General features: G+C 34.5%; 1 protein-coding gene across 9 annotated transcripts; it reads right to left on the reverse strand.

The window, feature by feature from the left end:
- Nucleotides 1-3,846: 3,846 nt before the first annotated feature.
- On the reverse strand, nt 3,847-12,100 carry LOC140831216 (serine/threonine-protein kinase BSK7-like). Of its 9 annotated transcripts, XM_073195055.1 has the most exons (13): nt 12,082-12,100; nt 11,863-11,985; nt 11,491-11,621; nt 10,812-11,015; nt 10,517-10,737; nt 10,036-10,171; nt 9,360-9,493; nt 9,158-9,263; nt 7,365-7,450; nt 6,468-6,656; nt 5,953-6,105; nt 5,762-5,875; nt 3,847-4,508 (listed from the first exon to the last, which is right to left on the reverse strand). In XM_073195055.1, the coding sequence occupies exons 4-13, from the start codon at nt 10,891-10,893 to the stop codon at nt 4,263-4,265; spliced, it is 1,467 nt and encodes a 488-aa protein (XP_073051156.1). In that variant the 5' UTR covers nt 10,894-11,015; nt 11,491-11,621; nt 11,863-11,985; nt 12,082-12,100; the 3' UTR covers nt 3,847-4,262. The 9 variants fall into 9 exon arrangements, with proteins under 9 accessions (XP_073051156.1, XP_073051162.1, XP_073051157.1 ...); XM_073195061.1 differs by lacking the exon at nt 12,082-12,100 and having other exon boundaries at nt 10,812-10,943; nt 11,524-11,621; nt 11,863-12,063; XM_073195056.1 differs by lacking the exon at nt 12,082-12,100 and having other exon boundaries at nt 11,524-11,621; nt 11,863-12,063.
- Nucleotides 12,101-12,601: the final 501 nt, after the last annotated feature.

The following is a 12,601-nucleotide window of genomic DNA, read 5'->3' on the forward strand; positions in this document are numbered from 1 at the left end:
AGTACGTTTATTAATATCTTTTAAATGTTTTTAATTCTTTTGTTATGCTACCGTATGTCGTCATTCCGTCAATTTTTCTTTGAGAAAATAGGCCTTTTGTACCAAAGTATCTATATTGTCAGGGACACAGTCCCTAATTATCATTTTTCTCTAAAGACTTGGCATTTTACCGTAGAAATGTTGCATTGTTATATTTTTTCCGACTCTTAATTTCCATCTATAGTTAGTGAATAATATAATATGTTCATCTACTAAACAGATGTCATGTAATTCAAAACTATATGTAGCTTGAGTATATTTTTTTATGTGTCTTGACTATTAAAATAATATATCCCTGTAAATTATACTTTAAATAGGGTAGTCGTTTTTCCTATCATCTCACTAAAAGGTTCTCCGGCTAGGACTGTCTCTCTGGTTTCTGTCGAAGCCATGTCTCAAGCGATTTTGACTGATTTAATCGAACTCATTTCTAAAAATTTAATGAAAATAGCAACAAAAAGAAATCTTCAATCAGCACTTTCATAAGTTTTGTCTTTTGATGCATCCAACACTCAACGACAACACATTATAATTATGATGATTTGTCTTTGCGAGTTCTTCTGAAAATTATCTCGTGTGTTGCTTGTCTCGCTTTTCTGGCACCTTCGACCTATGCATCTCTGTGTATCAGTTATTTTTCAATACATACAGATTTGTGTTGATCTTGATAGACTTGAATATATTTCTACAAAATAAGAAAAGTAGTCTTTGATTAGTAAACAAATTTTTTCAAATAATAAAAATGAAATCTAGAGTTTAAGAAACTTAATATTCTAAAATACAAATCTACTGCCAGCATCGTTTTCTCGAAACTAGGATTCAACGCTTTCGACACGACCGATCTCTCTCGAACAGTATCACCCTTCGTTTTGTTCTTCTTCAATCATGCCGCAGCCATCTCCATCTGCTATTCGTCCCATTACACCTTCGTTTATTCCCCGCAGCTCGACATACCCGACGTCAGAGAAATATACCACTTGTTTTTGGTATTCGCGCTTACAGGGCCGTTGATTTACAATGCTATTGATGGGCCACTCATGTGGTATCTTTTCCCCATCTGGGGTTCTATCGTATTCTTCCTGTATTCCATCAAAATGTTCTTCTACGGCGTGCCTTGGGATGGTATTGGTTTCGGGATTGATTTTAGCGTTAAAATGTTGGTGATATACTTCGGAGACAACAAGAAACGTGTCCCCATTTTGGTCCTGTTGGTTTCCTGGCACACTTCCTCCGTCTGGGCAGCAATCTCCGATGCCCAAGGCACTCAGCGAACCCCGCCACTGAGGCTAGATGTTCCGGTAAATATACTAACGTCAACCATTAAGAAGATGGATAACTTGGTTCAATTCGGTGCTGGCATACTGCGTGGCATAGTTTTTCAGGACGAGAACTCGTCGATTCTGAGGAGGATGATACAGAAGAGAAGGCCGCTGATCGAATTTGCAGTTGGGATGGTGGGCACAATTCTTTTCCAGAATTTCTTCAAAATAACGACGTTCAATCACGTGTTAGCTTTCCTGTATTTCGCTGTGGTGTGGCTCGCGAATCTTGCTCTGCTTCGCGCTGCTTCGGATCTCGGGGTGTTCAATTTCTTGCTGGCGAATGTGGTTGTTGGGTGTACGGTGAATGAATTCGGGTTTCAGGGTACTACATGGATTGCTTATGGTGCTTCTGTTCTTCTTTACGAATTGCGGGTGGAGCTTCAAAATCTATCAATGGTGAATCGAGGAGAAGCTGAAGCACGAGTTCTGGTGTGGTAAAAAAGAGAAAAAATGGTTCCTGATTCTTTAATAACACTTGTTCATAAAAAAGAGTGAGTCTCATGTGAGACCGTCTCACGGGTCATAATCCGTGAGACGGGTCAACCTTATCTATATTCACAATAAAAAGTAATACTCTCAGCATAAAAGTCATACTTTTCATGGGTGACCCAAATAAGAGATCCGTCTCACAAAAACGACCCGTGAAACCGTCTCACACAAGTTTTTGTCCATAAAAAAATACAATAAATTACGGTCAAACAAGTGGAATTTGTTATTTCAGTTGTTAAGTCAACTAATCAATGTACACAGATGAAAGTTGAAACAGAAATTTCGTATAAGTTCACCTACCAGTTTATTTTTTAATATTTAATGGGAGTCCGTGTAATTCAATTAATTTTTTCGGATTTTCTTGGTAACTCCTTAGACTAAAACACAAAGGATTGAAATGTGTTGTTACAATTACAAATCTAATTTTCTCGATTTTAGATTTGAAAAAAACATAGAAAAATTTGAAATATATTATAATTACTTTAAAAAACAATTATTTGATAAATTTGCCCATACAAAATAATAGATTTAAAATTTTAACTTCAAATTCATCCATTCAAATATAATTTTTTGTGTTTGGATGAAAGGATTCGAAGGTATGTATTTTTAATTCGTTTGATTTCTTATGACGAATTTCAAATATATTCATGTGTATTTTTCAAGTTTTAAATAAATAATATCATAAACTTCAAATCTACATCGTATCTTTCATATTTATGTAAGAGTAGGTATCTTGTGAAACGATCTCGCGAATCTTTATCTGTGAAACGCGTCAATCATACTGATATTTACAATAAAAAGTAATATTCTTAGCATAAAAAGTAATATTTTTTCATTGATGACCCAAATAAAATATTTTTTTTATAAAATATGATCCATGAGACTGTCTCACATAATTTTTTTATATAATATTGAGGTTAATTATGATAAATTTTAACATCAACTTGATAATAGAATCATTTGAAATATCACTATTCAGTTTTGATACCGGGGAGATTCTCTTTTTCCCCATTTTGGTGATTTACATTGCACACTACACCTCCGCTTCTTGGGCAGCAGGGTCTGGTTTGGAACCTTACACTTTTTTTTTTGGCGGATCGGACTCCAGGTGACGAGTTCTTTCAGAAACTGAGGCCTCTAGTTGCACGGGGGAAGGAGATTTTTTCGAAGCTGGGGTAGAAAAAGATGGCGAAGCTGATTGAATTTGTAGTTGCAACGATGGGCACTATTCTTTTCCAAAGTTTCTTCAGATTAACGTCGTTCAATCAAGTGGTGGCGTTTCTGTTTGCATGGCTAGCGAACATAGCTCTGATGCAGGTGAATTGTGGTGTTGGTGTTTTCTATTTTCTGTTGTCTAATGTGATTGTGGGGTGTACTGCGAGCCAGTTTGGGATCAGGTTGACTATTTGGCTTGCATACAGGGTATCTGTTCTGCTTTACCGGTTAAGCTTCAGTCTTTAGATATCGTGAATAGGAACACGAGTTATTTTGTGGTGACATTGTTAAAAGTTGATCAAATTAATAGATCCGAAGTATTTTTCAGTTTAGTTTATTCTCAAACGTAAAATCACTTTCGAGACTCTCTGAAGGGTCAAAATTTGTTGAAAGGTGCTTTGCTACTGCCGCTTTCGGATTATATGATCCGCTATCTCTTAGTCCTGTAAGGGATATACCACAAGTAGCTGTATACCTTTGAGCGGATCACACCCACAAATGAGCACCATATTCAACTTAATCGAGCTCCCTGCATGAACGAGAGACCGTAAGGGAACCATATTATTTTAATCGAAACAAGCCCGGGTAGCGAAATGTGGAGGGAGATGCGACTCCAACATTGACGAGAAGAATGCAGGTAATTTTTCCTGCCATACTGGGAACCTAAACTATTAATACATACTTTTTTTAGTAAAACCTGTGTGGGTGTGTGGATTTGGATACCGTAAATCAAGTATATTTTAAAACAACATACAAGTCGTTTGTTTGTTAGTTCCATAATATCCAAACTACAGTAATTTCTTATACAAGCAAGTTTTTGTGTCGCAAATAAATCAACTCCAGGATCAAACCCTCCAAAAAACAGCCATTTAGCACTGTACACAAATTACAGTACAGCAACAAATCTCTTCAACACCATATCTAATGCACGCAATGCGCATATCCTATATAAATATCACCTTCCAAGCTTAGTTTCATGCCCACAACACGGAGAAAAACATTTCGACACTCCACCAAGCTAACAAGAAAAAACCAGTCTAATGATTTTAGAGCAATTATTTTTTAATCACTCAAACAAACATAATGGGTCATGTGGAAAGGGTGCCAAGGGATGAAAACAGAGTACGCGTCTTTGCTACTTTTGGAGTCGAAGAGACTATGATTTTTCTTTAGTTAAAATGGTATGATCCCATTATCTTAGGATGTAGCCTTCCGCTTTTCTTCAAGAATCAAACCCTCTTTAAGTGCAATTTGTGCCTCGTTCTCCCTTCCTAACGCGAAAAGAGCAGATGCTTGCAAATATGACGCTATATGCCAAACAGGAGATATAACCTGCACTTGCACCGCATCATTGAGGGCCTCCTGTGCCATCTCACTCATGAGATAAGACAAACTGCGACGAGCAAAAATAGTGGGGGAGACCATTGTTCCAACTTCAATAAACTGGAAAAAGAAACATCAACCAGGAGGCAACTTTAATTCAGATGATTACAAGTAAATAACCTACAATCTATCGTAATACAAAAAATTATAAATGATGATAGTAGTGTTGTGCCGCATAAGAAAATTGTAGCTCATCAAATAGTACATCTATTTATATACCTATAAAAGTGTGGATGAAGGGCATTATTTTCCAATTGTGCAGTGACAAAATTAACCTTCTATACAGACTTCAAGATTAGAATGTAACTCCTATATTAATTTTATCAAATAACTCATCTTTATACTATATTTAAATGTTTTATCCTTTTAATTCTCTCTACATGTTTTTCCAATGATTTTATTTCTCTCTACATGTTTTTCCAATGATTTTATTGTAATTTTGTAATTATATTTTTATTGCAATTTCTATTAAGTAATAAATTATAGTATCACAAAAATATATATGAACGTCTATTTCTTTTGTTATATTTCAAATTTTAATGGTTAAAATCATATAGTTTCAAATCTATATTTAATAATTATTATATAAGTTTATTTGATATTTACCATATAATCTTATTTCAATGTACGTTTTTTTACATATATTTTAAAACTTATTTAACAAGAAATTAACAGTCATCAATGTTAGTTTACGAAAGATCGATATATAGAATTTATTATCCATGATATATAGAATTGTAAAAATAAAAAGTAAAAAAAAAAATTAAGAGGTTAAATTAAAAATTATGAGTTATATTTTACTATCAATATTACTATTTCATTTGTATTAATATTGTTTTTAAGAGTTAGTCATAGTGATTTTAAATTGATAATTATTTGTCTTTAGTACGCTTCGCTTTTGTATATTATGATTTATACATTGGTAAAATACATAATTTGGTTGATTTTTAGGTTATTATGATTTATACGTTGTGTTTGAATATATAATTTTTTTAAAAAAATTTGTTTCAGTTCATTTTGTTTTATATATTATGTTCTTTACAATTTATTATATAACATAAAATCAACTGCTTGAATTTAATCTGGGAAACAATTTTGAAAATAAGTTATATAAGTTCTTATAAATCGTCTAATATGATAAGAAATTAAACTCAGATAAATAACAAAATGATTCAAATTATTTTTTAGAAAATCATATTTTTTTAATTTTTATAATATAATTGAAATTACGTGCAACGCACGTGTATAATGCTAGTATTCAAGAAATGCATGGTTGGTGTAGGATTAGAATCATGAACCGTTGAAGTTCTAACCTGTGAGTAACATTCAATCGCAACCTTAAAATCTTTATGATGGAATGCAGCATCACCCTTTTTCTTCGAGTTCAATGTTTCCTGCATTTGATTGGTCCACATCTGGAACGAGAGCTGTGTGAAGAAAATAATCGTTCGTCAGCGAGACAGACGAGAACGAAACATTATCGCGATACAAAACAGAAACAAACCTCAGTTGCTGCACCTTCGTCGTCTTTGTAACCGAGCTTTTCTAATATTTCTTGTATGGCAGTTAAATCCATTCTCAAACATGCTTCACCGAGTGCTGATAGAGGCATAGTCCCTCCACCATGAGGGATACCCATCAGTACATGAGAAGGAACCTGCAAATTAAATACTAAATGTTCCGCTAAAATAACTTCATATTACAGATTGTATGGAAAAATGGAGAATAGCGAAATGAATTCAACGAACCAACGGCTTCAAACTTTCCTCATTTTTTTTCTTTCTTATCGATATTATGTCTTTGATCCCCATGTCACATACCTCTTTATAAATTTTTTAAAAGATTTTTATTTTAGGTCAAAGGACTGATATACACCTACACATAAAAAGTTGTATACAGCAGAATCTTCTTTCACTGCACTACCACTGGTTTTCTAGTATGAATTTCAGGAAGATATTTCACTAAATCCTAGACAATTGTATCGACCATATGCCCATAAAGCATCAGAGAAGAACCAACCTCAGTTTCCTTCTGAAGAGAAACTAACGCAGCAGCTAATGATTTAGGATTTGGCCTCTCTCTCGGTTCATATTGCAGACATCTTGACGCTAGACGTACCAACTCAGTTCCATCATCATTCGAAAATTCGCCTTCCAAGCAAGAATCTGTAAGCATTTGAAGATTCCGGTCCTTTATCAAATCAAGGGCCTGTCACCAATCAAAAAGATTGTTAGGAACCAATAAATGAGTGAAGTGAGGCAACTTTGCAGAAGTCGTTCTTCTGGGAATAAAAAAAGGTGAAGTTCAGATTCAAGAACAACTTGAGGCACAATCCATCAGGTCAAGAATGCTCAAGTAAAGTTATCACCTTTCATGTTTTGGGAGGCACAATTAAGTCTAAAATATCAGTCAAACTTGGATTACAAAATTCGATTTCGATATGAAACATCTCATACTGCAAAAGGCTACATGAGTTATTTGGTCGACACAACAAAGAAATTACATAAGAATATAAATGATTTGTCAATAGAAAATTGCACGGGCTGTCTTTCCCACACGTAGATATTGCTACAACAGTTTATATTGTATCGTAGGAAGAGGACAATATAGCCAAAGGCTTGTTTCCATAACTCATTTTTCTACAACTGATTATGATTTAAATGCCAGTCCTTTAATACTAAACTCAATGATTGACTTAGAAATGTTATAAATCCATCGCCATTGGCATGCATCACTGCCCTGTAAATCAAAAGGTGGAATGTCGAGAGGTAATAATGACTTCAACCAATGTGGTGATAGATTTGAAACCTTTTTCTGGTTGATTGACAAGTACCATATCTGTCATGAGCTGGTTACCATACTGTATTCCCAGTAAAAACTATCTTGAGACATGAAAAATAACATGGATAGACTTACATGACTCGGTGGAATGTGTTTTCCACTGAGGAGGTCAAGTAAAAGTGTGCCAAAGCTGTACATTACGCTTTCCGGTGTTACTCTCCCTGAAAATTTAGGACAACATTATAAAGAGCTTCAGTGAAATCATAGAAAACAGACAGAGGTTAATGTCAATAATGATAACAAACATCGAAAGAAGAGAGATACATTCATAGAATCTAGAGAATATATCGACTGACAGAACAAAATGAATTGGCAAAAATGAAAGCAATTCCACATTACAAAATAACTTAACTGGTTCAATTGATCGCAATTCAAAGAAAATCTATTTTATCTACCAAAACAGGGGATGCTATTCAGTTGAAACCCGATTAAAAACAAAATAAGACGCTTATAATTTTCAGTCAAGCCATTCCGTTTTTATAAGATATGCAAGAGATTGAATTGCACATTGAGGTACAGAAGATTGGAATACATTGTTGTGGACATCTGATTTATAGCTACGTTCAGAAACATAATAGGCACAATCCCAGAGAGCTTAACAGATGAAGAAGGAAAAGTGAAAAATGGGTCATCGTATACAAATAGTTTAAACTGGATATCATGAAGAAATCCTTTTATGGAATTTCCATATTTGCAGTACAGAGTGATCTAGTTTAAGAATTACAATCTGATACTGTCTGACTAGTTTGACTATGCCACAAACTTGAATTTTTTAAATCAACGAGATGATAAATGATATCAAAATTTTCAAGAATCATTATGTAAGCAAGTAAACTAACAAGGAATTAAATTCAACCAAAACAAGAAGAAGAAATAAAACCCATCACAATAAAAGCTTAAAGGCTAATTTATTTCTGAAGTCTTCCATATTTTACCCTCTGCGGGTGAACTAGAGTAAGATCTATGTGTGTGATAGAGAATATAATTTATTTAAAAAAATGCAAGACTTGCATCGGCATCTATGTAGTAGTCAAATCATCTACCCTTTAAAGTCCTAGCCAATGTGCATGAGTAGAAAAATTCACAACGAACTACAACTTAAGAATAGCTTTAATTGTGAATATACATCTGCTTATGACAATGGAGATTAAGAATGTAAAGTCTAAACTTTCATCAGGTAATGGATCAGCATTTTTGAGAGAAGAAGATCTTTAAGATCCAACCTTAACTAACTGGGAAAATGCTCCGTTTATCAACCTTATAACGCCCTTTGTACGAAATCTTTTCTATCCAAACAAACGCCTGGAACTGAGCCACACTAACTAAGCTCCTTCAGGAGTATAAAAAGAATTATGCACCTGCTCTAATGACATTTCAGCACACTGAATTAATGACTCCCCCATCATATGAAGAGAAACTCGTCTCAGTGGCAAAAGGAGCAAGTCAACAAATAAAATTGATCATTGACATACTAAAAGAAGCTATTTTGTTAACAAAAGCTGCAAACATAAAAGGGTATGAATTAGTGCCTCGCAAAAGAATATATGCCTGCTTGGTTATCTGCAATAGGCTTTAGTCACAATCATAAGAAAGTCTAACTGGCAAGACATAGTAGCAAATACACTCATCTGTTTAAAGACATTCCAAAGGTTGAACATTTATGCACATACATGGAACATAATTAACCAAAACTGATTTTTCCTTATTATTAATATATATGGAAAGCCAAGTAGCACAAAGATCATAGGCCATGAGTAAACTAATACTGTACACCAAAAACATGAATAAAACCACACAGAACATGCGGTATAATCCCATAGTATACAGTTCCAAGTGGTGATAAATATTTTCAAAGTGAAATTTGTTACCGGTCCTCAGGTACTCTGGAGGAGTAAATGCCAAATTTGTACTGTAACTTTTTCCATCTCTACTGTTCTTCATCAAACCAAAGCATGACAGTCTAGGATTGGCATCCTATAACAGATTAAGTTCCCAAAAAGAATCAACAGCATGTTTGTGCTGATGCTTGTCTTGTGTACATAAATGGGAAATTAAGAACTTCATACTTACGTCATCAAAGACAACTCTGTAGGCATTAAGATCATGATAAAGAGCACGCCCTTTACTTGTGCAATATTCTAATGCTTGTGCAAGATACAATGCGACCCTCAATCGCATTGCCCACTTCATAGGCTGTGTTTCCCCTGAAATAACATAGAAGTGAGGCTTATCAATTTGAAAATGAGGCAGATTCAAAATATAAACACAAATGGTACTATAAAAACAGATTATGAAAGTAAATTGAAGTGTAAATTGAGCAGCAAACATCTTGTTTTTTTCTTAGAAAGTATGAGCAAACCATGTTTGGAAGGAATTTAAAATACAGATCATAGACGTTTTGTAGATCTACCAAGCACAACCTTCAGACAGTTTTTACCATGGATTTTATTAGGGAAGGGCCTAGGCAGATGGTAAAACAGAAACATATCTAAATACAAAATGAGGCTATGATTTACGTTAACAAGACTGGGCATTATGCAAAATTATTATTTTTAACCGATCGGAAATCACTCCATATAGATAATAAAAGGAGATCAACATTCACAAGAAATTGGCTATGTTCTGCAAAGCGAAATTCAATAAGAAATAAATTATTCAAACACCACATTAGTCCGCCATAATAACGAGCATTATAATGGTGTAGAACTTGGGTTGGATGCGTGAGTTTCAAATGGAATATACTCACAGTGAAATAGATTTTTTGCTAGTGTTTCATTGGGCATAAATTCAGCAATCAGCAACCTCTCATCACCTTCACAGCAGCAACCAAGTAAATTCGCCATTCTAGTATTCCGGAGTTGACCCACAGCTCTTGCTTCTTCCTAAAGTTTTAATTATGGAACTAGTTCAATTAAAATCAAAGTAATTACTTAAGCTGTGATCTATAAAGCTCTAAGAAAATCAAAGAAGTTCGACAATTCTTGAAGCAACTCCTCCAGTGCAAGGAATTATTTTTTTATGATTTGAGTGATTGTGCAACAGATCAGTCAAAACACGCATCTCACTTCCTGAAACTCTAGAAAAACTAACGCAATATAAGGTTCCTCCAAATTTTAACATGGGATAAATGTGAGGAAACAAAAGGACAGGGATATCCTGATCGCTCCAAAGGGAAACAGGAATAGATGAAAATAAAGACCATAGAGATGCAAGCAGTGTCCGCTCACCAAAAACTGCCTGGAATCAGGCCAAGCAGACCTGTTAAAGCGTTTGACAGCTATCCGCCTCTGATTCTCCAATTTCCCCTTATAAACCACATTCGGAGCTTTCTCCCCATGTTCTGAAACTATGTTTGCTACAGCAAATCCGGATGTAGCTATCCTGAGTTGTTCAATAGAGTATTCGCGAAATGCAGGCAAATCACTGATTTCACTTTTATCCTCAATTTCTGCACCGAATGAAAATAAGTCGAACTCAGCTTCTTCACAAATTAAGAGGAAGAACATGATATCTATGACAAACCAGCATTATTAGCTTCGTGACCCGGCCCATCACTTTCCGAGATAAAACAACATGAGGTGAGCTTGGAACAGTGGCAGCCCATCCCAATCCAACAACTAGAACGCGAACAGGAACAAGACTTCAAAATTCCTCCTAGCCAAAAGCCACTTTTAACTCAGACGTAATCCATCTGACTCCATTGACCAGATATATACTTGGGTTATTCTATACAAAATTAAGATGCATAAACATAAAAGCGTATAACGTCTAGAACTAAATACGACAATTTGTGCCCACCAAGGAATGAACAGAAATATCAGCTTCTAGATACATCCAGAGAAGTTTCTAACAGCGATGCATTAAGAACTTGGACGAACGGAATCAACAGCTTAGTTTGTATGAAAAGTTGAATGCACACAACTGGTTAACTTACTAACTAGTTCAAAAACTAAAGATGAATGCAAAGTTAGATAATCATAAACCTAGTTCATTGTCCGTCAGCCGATCATATAAACCCCAAAATCATATTAGTTTAGCATCTACAGTATGTGGGGATAAGACAATAGGAACTCGCAGAAAAACCATATACATTTCCAAATTTCAGCCATAGACAATGAAATACCTCAAATCATCATTCATAAGTTCAATCATGATCTACAAGCCAACATAAAGCATACGATTTAAGGATCGAGAAAGTTACTTTAAGCAAATAATCAAATCTGGGAAAGCTCACGGAGACCAAATCAACATTTTTGAATCCGAAAGCTTTCACATGTCGCCAACACCTCCCAAAAATACTTCCTTTTCGGCTATATCAAGTCAACAATTCACCTAACGCACATTAAACATACTTGGTCATTCAAAGTCAATTATACAATGCCAGGAAAAAAATCCAACCAAACCCACTTTCCCCAAAAGTCCAGAGCATAATAAAAAAATATATCAGAAAGAGCCCATCTCAAGTGAATCAAAAAACAAAAAGTAAAACCCATTTCCAGAATGCACAATTTCAATAAACTCAAACCCATAATTTGTCAGTAAAAGACAAAGTATCGAGAGAATAAAAAGGAACCTTAAAAATGTTTTTTCGGCCAAGCTAGCTTTGGTAAGAGCACAAAGCCAACTACTGATGTTATCTGCGTATGTTTATCTTTGTTTACAGAAGAAAATCGTGTAGCGTTTGTTCGGGTAGAGCCTGAAACGATAAACCAACAGTGCAAACGATCTAGGGGTATACGTATAGACAGGTGAACAGAAAAAACATATATAGAGAGATAATTTAGATACATACACAACATATATAAAAATACAGATAGATACACACGGATGTGGTGTACTTGGAAGAGAGTGTCTTTGCGCTGTTAATGCAGATCTATTTCGAGCGTGTTGCACTTAAATGCTTTTGATTATGTTAATTTTTTTTAAAAGGTTTAACAATTGTGGTAAACCACTTATATGTCTAATAAGCTTTTGATTTCATAGTCCACTCAAATATTTGTTTCGCAAAATCGATCATTTAAACTATCTCACAATAGTTTTTGTTATATAATAAAGAGTGTGTCTCATACGAGACCGTTTCATGGATTTTAATATGTGAGACGGATCAACTCTATCGATATTCACAATAAAAAATAATATTTATAGCATAAAAAGTAATACTTTTTCATTGATGACTCAAATAAGCGATCCGTCTCATAAATACGACTCGTGATACCGTGTTACACAAGTTTTGCCATAATATAATTGTGTTAGAAAGATGTTGTCCATTATAATTTTATTTGAATTTTACTCCATTATTAAATTTTGTCAAC

Source organism: Primulina eburnea, chromosome 4 (assembly GCF_022965805.1).
Source record: "Primulina eburnea isolate SZY01 chromosome 4, ASM2296580v1, whole genome shotgun sequence".
NCBI lineage: Eukaryota > Viridiplantae > Streptophyta > Magnoliopsida > Lamiales > Gesneriaceae > Primulina > Primulina eburnea.

Bases quoted from the DNA above. Each gene is read 5' to 3' on its own strand.
- LOC140831216 (XM_073195055.1), bottom strand. From the start codon at position 10,893: ATGGGCTGCCACTGTTCCAAGCTCACCTCATGTTGTTTTATCTCGGAA. The intron at 10,172-10,516 runs GTGAGCGGACAC...TTAAAACTTTAG, and splicing joins CTGATTCCAGGCAGTTTTTG to GAAGAAGCAAGAGCTGTGGG. The intron at 9,494-10,035 runs GTGAGTATATTC...ATGTTATTTCAG, and splicing joins AGCAAAAAATCTATTTCACT to GGGAAACACAGCCTATGAAG.